General features: G+C 36.1%; 4 protein-coding genes and 1 non-coding gene across 7 annotated transcripts; 1 reads left to right on the top strand and 4 right to left on the bottom strand.

The window, feature by feature from the left end:
* On the top strand, positions 4,773-8,137 carry LOC104771044 (kinesin-like protein KIF21A). The gene is made up of 4 exons (XM_010495520.2): positions 4,773-5,961; positions 6,568-6,743; positions 6,835-7,058; positions 7,154-8,137. The coding sequence occupies exons 1-4, from the start codon at positions 4,773-4,775 to the stop codon at positions 7,965-7,967; spliced, it is 2,403 nt and encodes an 800-aa protein (XP_010493822.1). The 3' UTR covers positions 7,968-8,137.
* Positions 8,906-8,989, bottom strand: TRNAL-CAA. The gene has a single exon. It is a non-coding gene; the product is annotated as a tRNA-Leu (tRNA).
* LOC104771043 (DDT domain-containing protein DDR4-like) lies at positions 9,128-12,048 on the bottom strand. The gene is made up of 11 exons (XM_010495518.2): positions 11,766-12,048; positions 11,459-11,569; positions 11,262-11,348; positions 11,115-11,152; positions 10,925-11,006; positions 10,706-10,812; positions 10,482-10,620; positions 10,298-10,390; positions 10,058-10,178; positions 9,921-9,963; positions 9,128-9,552 (listed from the first exon to the last, which is right to left on the bottom strand). The coding sequence occupies exons 1-11, from the start codon at positions 11,952-11,954 to the stop codon at positions 9,294-9,296; spliced, it is 1,269 nt and encodes a 422-aa protein (XP_010493820.1). The 5' UTR covers positions 11,955-12,048; the 3' UTR covers positions 9,128-9,293.
* On the bottom strand, positions 12,443-13,956 carry LOC104771042. 2 transcript variants are annotated; one of them, XM_010495517.1, is made up of 4 exons: positions 13,722-13,956; positions 12,958-13,009; positions 12,680-12,842; positions 12,443-12,573 (listed from the first exon to the last, which is right to left on the bottom strand). In XM_010495517.1, the coding sequence occupies exons 1-3, from the start codon at positions 13,813-13,815 to the stop codon at positions 12,686-12,688; spliced, it is 303 nt and encodes a 100-aa protein (XP_010493819.1). In that variant the 5' UTR covers positions 13,816-13,956; the 3' UTR covers positions 12,443-12,573; positions 12,680-12,685. The 2 variants fall into 2 exon arrangements, with proteins under 2 accessions (XP_010493819.1, XP_010493818.1); XM_010495516.1 differs by having other exon boundaries at positions 12,443-12,576; positions 13,722-13,954.
* Positions 14,087-17,963, bottom strand: LOC104771041 (E3 ubiquitin-protein ligase MIEL1-like). Of its 2 annotated transcripts, XM_019242022.1 has the most exons (13): positions 17,785-17,963; positions 16,884-17,606; positions 16,210-16,770; positions 16,043-16,130; positions 15,877-15,936; positions 15,754-15,786; positions 15,542-15,619; positions 15,356-15,399; positions 15,234-15,274; positions 15,043-15,125; positions 14,857-14,948; positions 14,648-14,759; positions 14,087-14,548 (listed from the first exon to the last, which is right to left on the bottom strand). In XM_019242022.1, exons 3-13 carry the CDS (start codon positions 16,389-16,391, stop codon positions 14,438-14,440), a joined length of 924 nt encoding a protein of 307 aa, XP_019097567.1. In that variant the 5' UTR covers positions 16,392-16,770; positions 16,884-17,606; positions 17,785-17,963; the 3' UTR covers positions 14,087-14,437. The 2 variants fall into 2 exon arrangements, with proteins under 2 accessions (XP_019097567.1, XP_010493817.1); XM_010495515.2 differs by having other exon boundaries at positions 16,884-17,963.

The raw sequence follows: 17,963 nt of genomic DNA, 5'->3' as shown, positions 1-17,963 counted from the left end.
TAAAATAAGAAGTGATGAAAGTTACATTTCTCAAAAATTAAATTAGAGAAGTTATAATTATAATTGCTATGGTAATTAACTGAAAGTGAATGGAGAAAACAAATAGTCAATTCACAATTTATGTAATTTCTGTTACAATTTATTACTAAAGTGTATATTTAAAGTATGAATTAATATATATGATTAAATATGTTATATTTTAGATTTAATTAAAATAAATATTATATGTTCAAGAAAATAAACACCAAATGGACCAGTAAGTAGAGAGTAACTGAAATTAGATAATATAATATAACATAAAATATATACAATAATTAGGTAAGAAATTATTAAAAAGAGACCACAAAATAAATTTAAAAGAAAATTACATGACAATATGTCACATGTCACAAACAAATAAAATATCAAAATAACTTATATATTTTTAAATTAGATGATAATTATAAAAAATAGAAGAGTTTGTTTCTCATATTTTTAAATTAGAAAGATGAAACAAAAAAAAAAAGAGAAAATGCCACAACAATACATGACTTATTTAATATTTTCCAGAACAAAACACCAACTTTTTCATTGCTAGAAAAATACTTAAACTATTTTATAGGTGATTAAAAAATACATGAACTATCACGATTTTTCAATTTCCCACATATCATTGTACGATTTTTAACGACATTAATGTAATCTTTTTACAAACGAAATATTGATTTAAGATCTCCGTTGTTGGTCAACGAAACACCATGAAAACGGAGGTGTGATTAATTAGGGTTTCTAGCGGTAATTGAACAGATAAGAGGAGGGATGGGGAAGAGAGAAACGCGAGAAAGAGGAGAATATGGAACTGTGAGATTCTGTCGGTTTTGCTTTGGGAAGTCGAGATATTTTTGTGGCCCATTAACTATTTACAGCCTATTAATAATTAGCTTAAACATGAGAGAAACAAAAAAAAATCCAAAAGATTTAGAGGTGTCATGTGGCAGACAGATAGAGCTTCCTTAGAGGGTGTAAGCCTACTTTATTATATTAGATATTTAATAAAAGAAATTTTTAAATAAAAAATTACAATTTAACAAATCATTTGTCCAACAAAAATATAGAAAAATACTGTGATTCATATTAAAGTTGCAAAATTAAGTGGAATTAGGCAATGACATTTATGACTATATATCATTGTAATAATGAAACGAAATAAAAATTGCAGTGGCAATATTTTTGCAACATTTTTAGTTGTGAGCATTGTCATAAAATATATGCGACGAGCGTATATTTAAAAATAATTACTACAAATTTACAATATTTTCTTCTTTGTATTTTACATTCGTAGCATTTATTTACGACAATATATAGTTGCATTAGACCGTCGTGATTATACCACTAATTTGCTGCATAAATATTGTTGCATTAATACAACACATTAAGCAGTGTTCTAAAATGCGGCCTACGCGGGTGCCTAGGCGGCGGTTATACGCTATGCGGTGATCGAGCGTCTCGAATTTTAGCTATGCGGTAATTTATGCGGTTTTAAATAATTCGGACGCCTAATAGCATTTAGGCGGATATTATGCGGTCTACGCGGACGCCTGTACGGATTCTAGGCGGTATGTTGACTAAAATGATAAAAAGTACTGTAATTAAATATTTTTTAAAATATTGTTTTTGTTTCAAATAAATATTATAATTAGCCTCTAAAGTCTAAACTTATGAAATTTAATTTGCTTCCAAAGTAATTATAAACTTACATTTTGTCAATTTTACAAATTTTTGAATGGATTATGTTTTTTTTTGTTTAAATTGTGAGATTATTATAGATTCTAAACTATTTTGATAGATAAGAGTTTTGTTTTATGTTTTTCTGAAATTAAAGTGTATAAGTTTTCATCCTATATATATATGTAAATATTATTTTTATGTAAATATATATTTATATATCTAAAATATATAATCCGCCTAGATTCCGCTTAGGCACCCGTATATACGGTTAGGCGCTAGGCGTTTGTCCACCGCGTAGCAAGCGCATAGCGCGTTTTAGAACACTGACATATAGCAATATATTACTTCGTTGCAAATTTGTAATAATATTTGCTATATTTTCTGTGGCAATAAGTTGTAACAAATAGAAGTTGCAAACATACGTTACAATTATACGACAAATTTACTACAAAAATAATATTGCATTAATACGACAACATAGCAAAGAGTCTATTTATTGCAAATTTTGCAATATATGTGCAACAAATACCAATTTGCAATGTTCATATAGCAACAATAGAAATTGTGTCTCAGTTTTATTGCAATTTCAAATTTGCAACAAAATATGGAGTTATTGTAACAAATTTTAGTGTAGTTGTGACTCTATTTTCTTGTATAGCTATGCAGTCCTTTTGATAAGGAACCTTACTATGGCATTTCATGTTGGCCTTAATCTAGGTGAAGCTTTGGTGATATTCGAGACAAGGTATGCCGCGGAAAGAGCAGTTAAAAGACTAAAAGAGAGATGTTTTACGTCAGAAAATGGAATGTAGGCTTCACATGAGATATTTGCTTATTTCATTTAGTTTCATAGCTCATAGGCGATTAAGATAAGTTGCATATATGAATTTATACATAACGAACCTTTATTTCTATTGTGCCTGGACAGGATTGTTGCTACTAGTGTTAACGTGAAATCTCCAGCGGAGCCTCCACCGCAGTCCATTGGCCATTTTAAACCAAACACTCAACTGCGACTAGGAATGGTATTGTTTTAACTCCTCCCTGAAAACGCAAGAGCTATTGATATGTATGGAAACTGAGACACAAAACTGAGTCACAAACTAAAACAGGGGTTCTTCAAAATAAAACTTCTTTATTAGACAATCTGTTTAGTAAACTTACAAGTTTCACTCAATCAATTATCTAATCTCTCATGTTCATGGATCTATACACAATCCAAGAACCTCTCAAGACGAACCCCTTAGTCCCCTTAAGCGTTATGCTTTCCTACAAGAACCCACATAACCTTAATGTCTAAGAATACTCTAGCTCTTTTGTGCTACCATCTACAAAGGCTTAGCCCCCTATTTATACACAATAGGTCATGATCTTACAAGCCTAAATTCATATTCTAATCCTAATAGGAATTGTCAAATCTCATTGCAAATTTCCTTTTCTCTTATGGAATAGGAAAGTCTTCTATATATTTCCTTTTCTACTAAAAAGTAAACTCTTCATGCTTCTAGACTTTTCTCCAAGCTTCTAGTCTTCATAACCTTCAAAGTTTAAATATTAACCGCCTTAGCTGATTTCCTTATTTCAGCTCCACGTTATCTGCTTCGTTGAACTACTTCTTGTAGTACTTTGAACTAGTGCAGCGACTGCGTCAACATCTTCATCTTCATCTTTGCCTTTCATAAATGTCGTTTTCTTTTTCGTTTCATCTTGTTGTAAAACTCAGTTAAGAATACATCAACAATCTCTCCCTTTCTTATTAAGTTTTACAATCCAAGCTTCATAGAACATAAGCTTCAACTACTACTTTAATGATTTCCAAACTCTCCCTTAATCTCCAAGTAAATATCTCTGCAGCATCTAAAACTCAATTTTCATAACACCAACACGCCCCCTAATAATACACATACAAGTGAATAAACTCAGGTCCTTTAAGCATAGTTCATACATGTCTTCGTATATTTTTCCAGGGAGATGATGTGGCTACATCATCACATTGTTCTAAGGATAACACCACTGAATTTCAAATGGCCATAGATTGGTGTTTGCATCGAGACAAATTGGAGTTAACTTGGAAGAGTATATTGGAGGTATATATACACTTATCACCACTTTTACGGTTTTACCTTATGAACATTTACTACTCTTCTATAATTTTTGTTTTTTTTTTTTAACTTTCTTTGACTTGTTTAGTTTAAACGTCAATCTATTTCATGTTTTTTTTTCTTTCTTTCTCGTAGCAACAGACTGAGGCGACGAAGAAGTTGCATATAAAGTTCAAGCCGTAACGTGATTAGTTTCAACATCATCTTGTTGTGAATTCTAGTTTCAAGCAAGAAAGCATGTTGAGAAGCATGCGTTTACCATCTGGAGAGAAAGAAAAAAAAAAAGTAATAAAAAAATTTATGTTATTTTGTTGAAACATCAAGAACGTTCCATTTGAGAAAAGATCATGAGACTTTTGTTAAAGTTGGTTTGGTGTAAAATCATACTCAAAAACATAATATGGGGCATTCAAAACCCAAATCAACTATTTGTATAAAATAATAATTTTGGCATAGGACTGTTTTATAACGATCTAATTGTAGTAATTACCAACTAACAATATAGTATGTCTCTATACAAAACCTTAACTGTAGTCTGTAGAGTGTAGACCAAAAACTCTTGAAGTTCCCTTATAGAAAGTATCGGAAATATCATAAAAGAGTTAATGGGCTCTAAAAAGCAAAAGAAACCAAACTTTTACCATTATTGACATCTTAGATTCAATCCAAAACGTTACGTGTACAAAAGTTGCACAAAACGACGCCGTAATGCGTTGAGATATGTGACCGTTAGCTAGCTACAAAAGAAAAAGAAAAATGAATATAGAGGACAAGACACCACGATAGCATGAAAGAGCGAGTAGATAAAAAAACCTCCACTCGCAGCGCGTGAACAACATCACCTTCATTTCTCTCTCTCTCTCTCTGCTGCATCTTTGTTCCCTTCATTGTCAGTAACTCTCTTTATCAATCTCTCTCTCTCTCTCTCTCTCAAGCAAAAAAAAAACCTCTCTTTTTTTTAAAATGGGTTGTGCTCAATCTAGGGTTGATAACGAGGAAGCAGTAGCGAGATGCAAAGAACGGAGAAACGTAATCAAAGAAGCAGTTGCAGCGAGTAAAGCTTTCGCGGCCGGTCATTTCGCTTACGCTATTGCTTTGAAGAACACTGGTGCTGCTTTAAGTGACTATGGCCATGGCGAATCTGATCAGAAAGCTTTGGATGATGTTTTAGATCAACAACATTACGAGAAACAGAGCCGTAACAATGTAGATCCGGCTGCTCCTCAGCCTCCTCCGCCTCCTCCTATTGAGAATCTTCCTCCTCCGCCTCCTCCTTTGCCTAAGTTCTCTCCTTCCCCGATTAAACGTGCGATTAGCTTGCCTACTATGGCTGTTAGAGGTCGAAAGGTTCGGACTTTAGATGGTATGGTGATTGAGGAAGAGGAGGAAGATGATGATGATGATGATGATGAAGAAGAGGAAGAGCAGGATGGGAAGGGTATGAGTGGTAGAGCCACCGCCACCGCCACCGCTCGTAAGGAGGAGGAGGAAGAGGCTTCGCCGAGGACGCCGGAGAACGTTGGGAATAATGGGAGGAAGAAGAGATTGGAGACAACGCCGGAGATTGTGAGTGCTTCTCCCGGGAATAGTATGGCTTGGGATTACTTTTTCATGGTGGAGAATATGCCTGGACCTAATTTAGATGATGATAGAGAGATGAGAAATGGTTATGAGAATCAGAGTAATCATTTTCAGTTCAATGAAGAAGATGAAGAAGAAGAAGAAGAAGAAGAGGAGGAGGAAAGATCTGGGATATTCCGGAAGAACTCTGTTTCTCATAAGGTAGTTGAGGAGATGGAGCCTAAGACACCAGAGAAAGTTGAAGAAGAAGAAGAAGATGATGAGGAAGATGAGGAGGAGGAAGAGGAGGAGGAGGAAGAGGAAGAGGAAGAGGAGGATGAAGTGGTGGTAGAGGCAAAGAAGAAGAAGAAAGGGAAAGCTAAGATTGAGCATTCGACTACTGCTCCACCGGAGTTTCGGCGTGCGGTTGCTAAGACCACTACTGCATCAAGTCATCCAAGTGTGAATTTGATGAAGATACTTGATGAGATTGATGATAGATTCCTCAAGGCATCTGAGTGTGCTCAAGAGGTTTCCAAGATGCTTGAAGCTACAAGGTTACATTACCACTCCAATTTTGCAGATAACCGAGGTATTGAACTCCTCTCTCATTCCTTGTGATTGAGCATTTATGTGTGTGAATCTTATTGAGTGTCACTGTCAAGATACGAGTTTAGTGTGGCCCTAGTCAATGATCAAAGCTTATTCTAATGTAGTTTGATATTTGCTTTTCTCAGATTTGAGACATTCGGATTAGTAATTATTCCCTTATAGCTTTAACCAAAACTTTGGTTGCTTCTTTTTTAATAGATTCATAATGTGTGTGTGATTGGATTGTTTAGAAAGTTTGGTTCTTTGTTTCTCTAATTGAAACAAAGAAAAAAAAAAAACCAAAAGAGAGTTTAGTGTGTGCAAATATTCTTAAAGTGTGAGTCTGTGATGCACTTTTTGGTCTGTGATCTAACTTTTATGAGAATCTAAGATGAACCTTAAATTAATAGATCTGGTAGGTTTCTTAATTACTTTTTTTTTTCTTTTCAGTTTAAAGCCATTTAACAAAGCTCTGGATTGACTAAACAACACTTTAACCTCCATTACTTGATCTGTCTCTACTGTTTATGTTGAATGTTTCTTGGACAAATGTTGCTTTCTTGCTGATGAAAAAATAGCTCTTTTCTGAATTTTTTTTCCTTTTCAGGATATGTTGATCATTCTGCTAGAGTAATGCGGGTTATAACTTGGAATAAATCGTTAAGAGGCATTTCGAATGGTGAAGGTGGAAAAGATGATCAAGAATCAGATGAGCATGAAACTCATGCTACTGTGTTGGATAAATTGTTAGCATGGGAGAAGAAACTATATGATGAAGTGAAGGTAATTTAACTTACAACTCTATGATCATTTCCACCAAAAGTGAAGGATGTCTAGTTGAATGCATTTCTGGTATGGTGTTTTCTTTCTCTAGCAAGGTGAGCTCATGAAGATTGAGTATCAGAAAAAGGTATCTTTACTCAACAGGCATAAAAAACGAGGTGCAAGTGCAGAGACCGTGGAGAAAACAAAGGCGGCTGTGAGTCATTTACACACAAGATATATCGTTGACATGCAGTCCATGGATTCAACGGTTTCAGAAGTAAACCGTTTAAGGGATGACCAGTTGTATCCAAGACTTGTCGCTTTAGTTGAAGGGTAAAGTTCTCTCCTTTTCAAAGTGATTCTCTGTGAAGCAATAGCCTTAGCCTTCTCTCTCACTAACCATTTTTATCGACTCGTGAGATCTGCAGGATGGCGAAGATGTGGACAAACATGTGCATACACCACGACACGCAATTAAGTATTGTTGGACAGCTAAAGTCCCTTGAAATCTCAACTTCTCAAAAAGAAACCACAAAGCAACATCACCATCAGACACGGCAGTTCTGCACCGTCTTAGAAGAATGGCATGTTCAGTTCGATAGACTCGTGACCCACCAGAAGCAGTACATTAACTGTCTCAACAGCTGGTTGAAGCTAAACCTTATCCCCATCGAGAGCAGTCTTAAAGAAAAGGTCTCCTCTCCTCCACGGCCTCAGCGTCCGCCAATCCAATCCCTTCTCCACTCATGGCACGACCGTCTTGAGAAACTTCCCGATGAAGTCGCCAAATCAGCTATCTCGTCGTTCGCAGCAGTCATCAAAACCATCTTGCTTCATCAGGAGGAAGAGATAAAACTGAAGGAGAAATGCGAAGAGACCCGAAGGGAGTTTATACGGAAGAAGCAAGGCTTTGAGGATTGGTATCAGAAACATTTGCAGAAAAGAGGACCAACGGAGGAAGCTGAAGGTGGGGATGACGCAACCACAAGCTCTAGAGATCATGTCACAGAGAGGAGAATAGTAGTGGAGACACTGAAGAAAAGGCTTGAAGAGGAAGAAGAAGCTCACCAGAGACACTGTGTTCAGGTCAGGGAGAAATCTCTCAACAGTTTGAAGATCAGATTGCCTGAGATCTTCAGAGCACTGTCTGATTATGCCCACTCGTGTGCTGACTCATACGAGAAGCTCAGAATCATATCGCAGAGTCACAAATCAAACGGTGGAGCCACTGAATCTTCTTGAACCAGTTTTAGTTGTTTTCAGACTGATGTATTATGATGGAAACATGAAGGCATCTTTTTGTGACCAGATAATTTAGTTTACTGGTATGTGCGAGTAGTATTGTTGCTGACTTGCTATGTTACTATCCAAATTTAAATCAAAATAAAGTGTACAACATGCTAAAATAGTTATCTTTATGGATCGAATTTTTTGGAGAAATTTAGCAAATGAAGTTTGAAGTTGGAACCTATTTACAAGCATGTCATTGGCATTAAACAAATTAATTCTATCTATATTTGATTTTTTTTTTATATAAACTAAGTGTTTTAAAAGTAACAAACATAATTGCAATGTATACAGATTTTATTTCCTTATTTTATGAAGAGGGGAATGATTTGATAAAAAATGATTTTTAGCCTTACATACTATATTTTACTTTTACGGGTTTAATATAATGAATTTTTGCGGATTAAAAATCTTTGAACGTGTTGTGTGATCCGCCCAACACTAAAACTATTAGTTTATTTCATATACTATAGATTTGTAATTATAGTTTGAAAAACTATTAGTTTATTACACATACGACACATTATAAATATTCCAAAAAAAAAGTTGTATACACATAAAAATATACACTAATATACAATATAGGCATATACCTCTGTTTAATTATAGAAAACAAAACTAAGTATTTTAAATTTTATATTCTATCTAATAACAAATTTAATGTAATTAGGTTATAAACTGTATAAAACATAGGAAGAAGAAAAAAAAAAATTATAAATTAACTAGATAAAAGTTAATTAATTGGGACATTGAAATCTAAAATTATTATTTAAAATATAATAATTTATAATTTAGTTCGGCAGTGTACCGCGTAAAAACCTATTATAAACCTATTATGTCTCGTACATGATGAGGATTGAAAAACCTAAAAACAAAACTTAATAAAAATTAAATGTCAGAAGTGGGATTTGAACCCACGCCCTCTGACGAGGACCAGAACTTGAGTCTGGCGCCTTAGACCACTCGGCCACCCTGACTTTGACGAACAAGTTTAAACTATAGAAAATATATATTCCAGACTTCTAAAGAGTGGATGAACAAACTAAAGAAGACAGTAACAGACCTAAGTATTTTCGCGATACTACATAATAAGAGTCAGATCTACACAGCTACACTGTTATGAACGGAGTACATATCATATATCACCACCAAAACAAAAAACTATCTCCCAAGTACTAAACCATATCTAATCAAAAGCTTGGTCTCTCCACCAACAGACAAAACGATGTCGTTTGGTTCAAAAGCTTTTACCATTTCTTTAACAACATTGAGGTTTTTAAACTAGCAGAGGGCTGAGTTCCTGGTAACTCTTTGTCTCAACCTGTTTTTGACACCGTACTCTCCCTTTGACTCTGCGTCCTCCTTGCTCTTCTCTTTCGCTTTTTCATCGTCATTAGTGATTTCAGGTGCTTCATCCTCTTTGTTGATTTCAGGTGCTTCTTCCTCTGTTGACTTCATCTTGTTACCTTCAGAACTTTCGTTTGACCCCAATGAGGCACTTTGTTGCTCCCTTCCTTGTACCTCATCATTATCCGTTTCCCTGATCAAGAAAAAAAAAAGGTTAATGATGGGGGTTTCCTCATGCTAAAGCTCTTGCATCAAAATGACTCGAAGCAGCACTCAGTAGATCAATTTGCAGAGGAGCCAGAGAGGAATGCGTTATAGAGCATGGTTGCAGTTCCATAACTTATCAGGCAACCGATCTGTTTCTAATACTACATTCGGTTTCCAGCATACCATTGACAGATAGAATCACATGACAAAAGAATCTACACATCTCCACTATTAATGTGGGATCAACAGTGGTTTCATTCTAGTTCATCAGATTTGACCCCAATGAAAATACTATCTATATGCTAAGTGTTGGTGGATAGATAACTTGTATTAAGAAAGAAGTCAAGCTCTTACTCTCTTTCCTCCACAGCATCACTGATCATCTTGTCATAGTCATCTGCATAATAAGATAAGCAAACTAATAAGCCACGCCAAATGGGTAAATAGTATATCAAAACACACAGCAGAAACGCAAGAAAATATGACTTTACCAAAGGTGTAAGTAGCAGGCATGCGGTTACGACAAGAACGGGTAATTCGCATAGGACGGGAGAAATTGACATTAACGACCTTCTCTAGCTTCATTTTCTTTTTCAGGGCCCTTTCTTTCTTCTGTTATTGCAGAAGGAATGAACACACCGTTAAAAAAACATGATATAGCAGATGTGCGCATAAGAATAATGAAAGGAATTGAGAGAAGCAGCTACTAGCTGTGGGAAAAAGAAAAATACTTTATGATATTTTTCAACCACAGGTATAGCTTCTGTCTCAATCATCTCGCCAGTTGCAGCCAAAGAAGAAGCTTTGCTTGATGATAACTCTCTCTGCCAATAAGAGCATAAAGCATAATAAATGAAAAGAACACTTCCAAACATCTTAAAGAGTAGAAGCACAAACAACAATCAAAAAGCTTACAGCGACTCTCTGAAATTCATCTAGACTGGTTGCTTCAATTTGCCAGCTCAAACAAGATTTATCTGAGCAAGCATTCCTCTTTGAGATCTCATTGACTTCCCTATATAATCTGTACCCTTGCATGTCATTACCATCAAACCTAGAATGAAAAGTAAAAGATAAAAGTTGATCACACCAAATGTAAAAAAAAACATAGCAAAGTAGGTCTAGGACATGTAAACTACCAGTAAGAAGTCTTCTTTCCATCTCCTCCTAACTTCCTTTTGCGGAAATGGGAATCCAAGTCCTCTTCCTTTGTATTTTCTTGAATATAAGAACGAACATCATCTTGCTATACCATCAACCAACATAAAAAAACAGGATAAACTTATAAGAAAAAGTAACAAAAGCAACTAGTAATGATCTTCAGAAACTTCAGAAACTAAATGACAAGAAGAAATTACTTGGACTCGAAGCTCACAAAGTGCCTTGAGAAACTTGAGGCGATCCATAGGGTCAAGTCCTTGGTATTCAGATATCTCCTTCCTAACCATACAGCAAAAGAGAAGAAAATGTTCATCAATACCATTACAACCTGAATGAAAAAAAAATCCAAACTTTATAAATTCACATCAAATTCAGCACACCACTTACCCTTTGCTAGCAGTTAAAGGAATTTCACCAGTAGCAATCTACAATAATTGCATTAACAGGAGTCAATTAAAGAAAACAAACATAAAGCTGTTTCAAAGGAGGATATGTAACATAAGCTAGCAAGAAAAGTTTAAGTGTGGCATTTACCCATGGCCACCACGGAGCAAGTTTCTTACACAACACCGTGATCCATGCATTTGCATCGTCAAGGTGTTTATTTACCGGTGGTATCCCCTGTGAAAAAATTTGAGTTCCATAAGGTTTCTTATATAAGTCAATAAACCTTAAGCTTGTTAGAATCCATTAAACATCCTGCAAGGTCAATAACAGAACAAAAACGAAACCTTTAAAAGAGCAATGTGAAGCTGAGCGTTTGTGTTGTTGGACTCGATAAGACCCATCTCAATCTCCTCAGCTGTTAACTTCAATTTCTCCGAAACAAGTGGCTCAAAGACCTATCACAACACCAAAATGTTAAGTTTTTTTCCATGAAATTGAGACACCCAAACAGCAACATCTCTAACGAAACCCTAGATATCTATTAACACGATATAAAAATTATTCTTCGTCTGAAAAAAGAAAAAAGGCGAAATCGAATCGTTTTGGTATATACGAAAAGGAAGAAGAGAAAGGGGTTCTCTGGGTTTATACATTTAAGAAATTGAGAACGGAAGCAAGCTCCCAACGTCCGCGCAAGTGCTTAACCGCTGAATCGGAGGATGAATCGTTGTTCTCCGAATCGTCGGAGAGAATCATCAAGTCTTCGCAGATTCGTTCTTCTTCCAACTTCGGCTCAGGTGCTTCGGTCACAACCGGTGTTCTTGGGCGGAGCTTTACCATTTTTGTCAGAGAGAGAGAGAGAGAGAGAAAGTGAAAGAAGAAGATGAAGATGAAGATGAAGAAGATGAATTGGGTTTTTTTGGGAGTGGAGGAGGAGTGTTGTCGTGAAATTGGAGAAATTTCTGGGGGAATTCTCCCGCCAAAAGTGGGATTATTTTACTAATTTACTATTTTACCCTACCACAACCTAGGGTTATTATTTTCCCTTTTTAGTCTTTCTTTGTATTTTCAGTCCCCTTATTTTGAAAATATTTATAATCCGGCTTTAATTTTATATTTGTACTACCTGGTCCTGAGCAGTAATTTTCTTCTTTTTCACACGACTTAAACAGTACATTAATTGAATCTTGTATATAATAGTATTATCCAAAAAAAATCACTGGTCCGCATAATCTCAAAACGAAAGTATGATTCTCTGAGAAGCCTGACATGTTGAGCAAATCATTGATCATTTTGCTGCTATTTGTTTCTGAATTAACACTTTGTGATAAAAGGTTTCAGCAATAGAAAAGCTAATACCTTAATGAATAAGATGGACTCAATAAGGGTACAAAACCAAACCAGTAAGAGTCTTTATTGACATTATAATGTTTTCTTTTACTTTTCTCCAGAACATCTCCTGCTACATGAGGAAACGAGGAAGTACAGAATCAGGGAAATGATCATGACTTTAGCAGTTTCATTTGTCTAAAAGTGAAGCTGTGAGAGGTTAAGAATCTGAGTACCGGATTTTAGCCTCGGCTGTTGTTGCTTAGCATGTCAAGAATAGTGTAAGCAGCTTTCTGAAACTGTTCCTTCTCTTCCTCGAGAATCCTTTTCTTCTCCATTGCAAAATCCTTTGATTTCTCAATCTCTTCCTTGATTCCAACAGAGTTTTGATCGATCTCACTGCCACGGAAATTGTCAACCAAGAGAGAGAGAGAGAGAGGCACTGGATCAGCACTCAGCAAGTAGCCACTAGTTCTTAAGCTGTAGTAGGCAAAACACATAAAACAATACTTACTTGACCATCTTGAGCATGTTCTCCATTCCCATCTGAACTTGCTGTGACATATCTACAATCACGTTTGTTTAAAAAAACATAATAAGAACAAACATGGCTAAAAGGTTGCAACAACAAATCTACCAGATACACAATGTTCAAAATGAAACGGAAACCCAAAATTGACAAGTAATCTTAACCTAAAACGACGTATAGTCACTGCACATTGCAATTGCATAAGCCAAAGGTTAAAGATACTGCATCTGATAGCACACAGAATCCTTGAAATAGACATAAAATTTTGGCTTGTAATCTCAAATCCATGAAACATTTCATTATAAACCTTCAATAGACTTATGGTAGCTGCTAATGCAATTGCATAAGCCAATGAGTCAAATAAACAAATGTATCGCAGAATCTGAACTCCGAGATTCCAAATTTGATCAACCCAATGATAATGCTCATCTTCCAAGTACTATATCACCTACCAGATCTTTTTGCGAGAGAAGCAACTAATACAATGGCGGATTCTAATACACATCTCGATTCCACAGGTGGATTTATAGCTTTTTCAGCACAAAAGGAAATGCGAATTCAAGTTTTAGATGAAGCAATTAAAGCCAATAAGTATGAAGAAACTCGTCGAATACACCAAATCACAAGAGCATTTGATTTCACAAACATGATGAACACACACGCTCGATCCTGATTTCTAGGTCAGTCCGAAATTCGAATTTTGAATTAACAAAGGATCAGACGAAAAAGGGGAAAAAAAAAAAACAAACCGAAGACGAGAGACGTGAGATCTGATTCGGCTTGATGACCAGGAGATTGATGAGCAACGAGCTGCGCGTCACTGTGCGACGGTGATTCCGCCATTATCGCCGAGAGAGAGAAGCGAGAAGCGAGAGATCGTGTGTATTTGGGAGGGAGGGAACACAATTATTTTGAGACGTGTGAAATTTTAGCCTTTGGGCAATTTCAGTCTCCAAATTTCAGTCTCCAAACTTATTGAGTATTTTGAGTTTCAAATTTCAAATATTTCCAAAATCCAAACTCGTTTTTCTCTTTTGATTTTGAAATATTTAAGTTAAATAGCTAAACCGGACTTTAAAAACCTGAATTTTATTCAAGAATCTAATTTTAAAAATGCCTAAATCATTCTCCTAATTAGGAGTAGATTTTATACATACACTGGACAGATTAATCACAGCTGATAAAATGATGGTACAAACAAATTGTTCCCACAAGTTCCGATTTGGGGTTTATGAGATTAAAATGAAACTATTTAACAAAGCCGTAGAATTATAAAACTCAAACGTTGGGATAAAGGAGACGTATTATAATGGAAACTAAAGCAGACTACTACAGGGCACGAAGGAGACATAGACCAGTGAGAATACTGAAGAAAAAGAGAGAGAGGGAGAGGAAGAACTCGAGAGATAAGTCTTCAGGTAAAAAGAGCCAATGACACTATTTGTTCTCCTTGATTGCATCTGATTCAACCTCTGGTTTGGCGAGTGTTGTATGATTTGCAGTCTGGGCATTTCTGTGCCACCACATGGTACCGTACCTCTGATTTTTTCCCACAGTCGTTGCATAGAATCTGAACCTGTTTTTTTGTTTTCGACATAAAAAGCGTTCTAGTTACATCATTTCTTTACTTGGTTTCAAAGATGAGTTTGTAAACTTAAGTAATTTTCAGACTTACCATCCTGTTTTGGTATGGTTCTGGCATCGGTGTAGCCGCAATCTCCATGTCAAATTTCTCCCACACCTTTGACATGTCGCATACAGATTTTGAGCAAAGTGGACACGCGTATCTGCAGGCATAAATTTAATAGTCGTCAGTTGAAAAAGTATCTACAATAACACCATTTGAAAACAGGACATATGCAACTGAGTTATATATGTGCTTACTGGTAATGGTCTCTCATTTCCTCCAAGCATTTTTGATGGATTGTGTGTCCACATGGTAAAACCGTCACATCGTTCCTGGATTCAAATAGAAACTGGAGGAAAACCAACCAGAATAGTTTGGTCAACAAGGGAACATTCATGTTTTACGCTGGAGAAGGAGAACCAAAATTGACAATAAACTAATACCTCAAAGCATATGGGGCAATCGTGATGCATTGCTCCTTCAACACAAGGGTGACTGTTCTTGAGGAGGATTGAATAACAACAGCCTGGTTAAGAATTAGAGAGATTGTCAGATTATACAAACCAAAAATATAGCAGTGTCCGGCCTGTAAAGGAAAGCTTATATGATGCAAAAAAAAAAAAAAATGGCTTACCACACTTGTAACAGTGGAAGAAATTTTCACGTCCACCAATTCTGGAACGAAAGAAGTAAGATTTTAGTTATGAACAAATTTACAGTGTGTGGAGTTCATAAAAGAAGAGTCCAAGAATGTACCTGCAAATTCCACACCCTTCACAATGATACTGTTGTTTAGATGTCTGAAAACAAGAAAACAACATAATGGTTAAACATTAACAATAACGAAGCCTGGAAATCAGAAGGCCTCTTACGTAGCATAATGAAAAGTAAAATGGAATAAAACAAACGAGCTTAGGAACGAATTCTCCTCCGAAAACTTACATCATCATCGTAGAGCTTGCAGACTTTACAGAAGTACTTCCCCATGCACACTCCGCAGTGGATACAAATTTGGCCAACCTGGTGAAGGCCAGAGAAAAGAAAAGAGTTATTCAACAAAGTTAAGAAAATGTTTTGGTATCTCCTTCACTTGTGGCAATCGGATGATTAAATGCAGCAAAATTTAAGAGAAAGGATAAGAGTTTAACACACACCTCTTGTTCAGTGCCACAGAGTAAGCAAGTAACCTGTGAAGAAAAAGATGGAGATCGTTTTAACTGGGAATCGAACATCAAAACAATATACGTAGAGCAACAAAGATATACAAACTGTTTTACCTGTCTAACTTGGTGTCGAGGAATATCATGTCTATGTTTCTGATCTACGTTTATACTGTTCTGTTTCAGAGACATGATTACAAGTATCAGCAATACAGATCTTCAGATATAGAAGTTACAAAATGCAGTTTCCTGACATCTCTAACTTCAGATATAAAATTTTTACCTTTGCCTCATTATGACAATGATGGCAACCAAAGATCTCATTACAGCAAGGAGCTCTAATGCAACACCTTCTTCTGTAATGCGGGCATCTGCCAGAAAAACGGGAGATATTAATCCAAGAAACAAGCTCAACTCTACGAACACACATTTAGGAAGCAAGAAAATTACCCATGCTCCATTAGTCCTCTACCAAGCACTTCGTTTATTAATGACTCTGCCGCTACCCTTTCCAGAGTTGACGATTCAGATTCTTCATTGATTGAATGAGGGTGCAGATTTCTTGACATCTCACCCATTTCTCGGTCAGACTTCTGTGATTGCTGAGGGAAGTTGACATACACCTCTCCCATTACGTAGTATCAGTCAGTGAAAATGGCAGACACTGCTAGCTGATGGAAAGCTTATGAAACCTGCAAGTTAGAAAAGATTTAGAAGATATATTCCTCATCTCATAAACATTATCTGTCACCTGAAAATCCAGCAAACATATCGATGAACTGTTGCTTCCATCTACATTTGCAGCACACCAATCCAAATTTGAAACGGCTCCAATCAGCTTTTCTCCAAAAGGAAGAATCACCAAAACAAAAAGATCTACAAGTATCCTGTTAAACAACTAAACACAGCCCTCTTGGTAGATGGAGCCTTCATATAGGAATAAAAGTTAAGCACACCGAGTGCTCACTTCAGTCCTTGAAATATATCCAGTATAAACCAGATATGCCCAACCTATTGTAAGAGGAACGCAAACAGGATCAAACAAGGTTTGGGACTGACATAAAAAAAATGGGAATAACCGGGTTAAAGAGATGGGTTGATGTCCAAAACGAGGACAGACCTACCTCCCGGTGCCATTCTGAACCAATTATCTTCAGTCAACATACGGATCGGAAAATTCTAAGGAAATGAAAGCCTGAAGAGTGCTTTTAGTTTATCGAAGCTCGCCTGTCTTGGAATACAAATCTTTTGATGCCCTTACCCATAATATTCTACTACAGCATGCTTGAGGGAGAGCAAAAACTTCATCATGGAATATGCTTTAAGGAAACTCACTATGGAGACCATAGCTGAGATAAGCAGACTAAAAAAAAAGTGAGCAATCAAGCCGCCTTCTTCAAAACTGACTATGAGGAGGACACTCAGATGAGATAGATGACAAAACAAAGAGCACTCTCGGCCAAATCAAAGAAAGGGAAACGCCGTTGAATCAAGATTGCATAATGTCCAAAGATAAAAGCCACACAAAGGGTAGAGAGGCTCAGATGATAAAGATGAATCGAGTTTTTCTTTTTGCAATAGATCAACAAGAAGAAGGGTTTTGCTCAATGACCTACATACTTCATTTCCATGGATAAAAACCTGACCTTTTCACTCTCCTGAAACAGTACACCTAACACCCCCTCCACAGCTATATTAAAGATTCCCTCAAGAAACCCTGCCAAACTCAAAGACTACCTCATGGTCATTGGTATGGTTCAATTTAAAGAAGTCTGCTTTAGGTCAATTCAAGGGTTTAGACTAAGGATTTTGGTTTCTTCTTTTCCTCGAAATCTTCCAATTTCGTTCTAAGAAAACAGATACAGAACACAATCAGAGTTTACGAGATCAAATCATTCAACCACACATTTACCAAGAAACAAAAAAAGCATCCAAAGAAGGAAGAAGGATCCAAATCTAATCACAGAAACGTAAAACAAGAGAGATAAATTTTATAATCTCATACTATAATATAAGATAACGAACTTTCAAATCAGACGATCTCCACCGATCAGAATTTTCAGAGAGTGACGACGACGATAACTTCTCCGGCGATTCAGGTGACGACGACGTCTCACAGACGAAAAAGATTCAGGTGAGGAGATTTTTTTTTTAAGTAAGAGAAGGAAGAATAAAAAAAACGAGTCTTGAGCTTTATAAAGGGG

This window comes from Camelina sativa, chromosome 20 (assembly GCF_000633955.1).
Source record: "Camelina sativa cultivar DH55 chromosome 20, Cs, whole genome shotgun sequence".
In the NCBI taxonomy this organism is placed as follows: domain Eukaryota; kingdom Viridiplantae; phylum Streptophyta; class Magnoliopsida; order Brassicales; family Brassicaceae; genus Camelina; species Camelina sativa.
This window is presented reverse-complemented; position numbering and strand designations above follow the sequence as displayed.

Coding starts and splice junctions, on each gene's coding strand:
- LOC104771041 (XM_010495515.2), bottom strand. CDS start 16,391: ATGGGAGAGGTGTATGTCAACTTCCCTCAGCAATCACAGAAGTCTGAC. Junction 15,400..15,541: donor GCAAGCTCTACGATGATGAT/GTAAGTTTTCGG, acceptor TCTTGTTTTCAG/ACATCTAAACAACAGTATCA. Junction 14,549..14,647: donor AACCATACCAAAACAGGATG/GTAAGTCTGAAA, acceptor ACAAAAAAACAG/GTTCAGATTCTATGCAACGA.
- LOC104771042 (XM_010495517.1), bottom strand. CDS start 13,815: ATGGCGGAATCACCGTCGCACAGTGACGCGCAGCTCGTTGCTCATCAA. Junction 13,010..13,721: donor TCTCACGTCTCTCGTCTTCG/GTTTGTTTTTTT, acceptor ACGTGATTGTAG/ATATGTCACAGCAAGTTCAG. Junction 12,843..12,957: donor AACATGCTCAAGATGGTCAA/GTAAGTATTGTT, acceptor TTTCCGTGGCAG/TGAGATCGATCAAAACTCTG.
- LOC104771043 (XM_010495518.2), bottom strand. CDS start 11,954: ATGGTAAAGCTCCGCCCAAGAACACCGGTTGTGACCGAAGCACCTGAG. Junction 11,349..11,458: donor TTCACATTGCTCTTTTAAAG/GTTTCGTTTTTG, acceptor ATTTTTTCACAG/GGGATACCACCGGTAAATAA. Junction 11,007..11,114: donor CCTTTAACTGCTAGCAAAGG/GTAAGTGGTGTG, acceptor CTGTATGGTTAG/GAAGGAGATATCTGAATACC.
- LOC104771044 (XM_010495520.2), top strand. CDS start 4,773: ATGGGTTGTGCTCAATCTAGGGTTGATAACGAGGAAGCAGTAGCGAGA. Junction 5,962..6,567: donor CAATTTTGCAGATAACCGAG/GTATTGAACTCC, acceptor TTTCCTTTTCAG/GATATGTTGATCATTCTGCT. Junction 6,744..6,834: donor AACTATATGATGAAGTGAAG/GTAATTTAACTT, acceptor TTCTTTCTCTAG/CAAGGTGAGCTCATGAAGAT.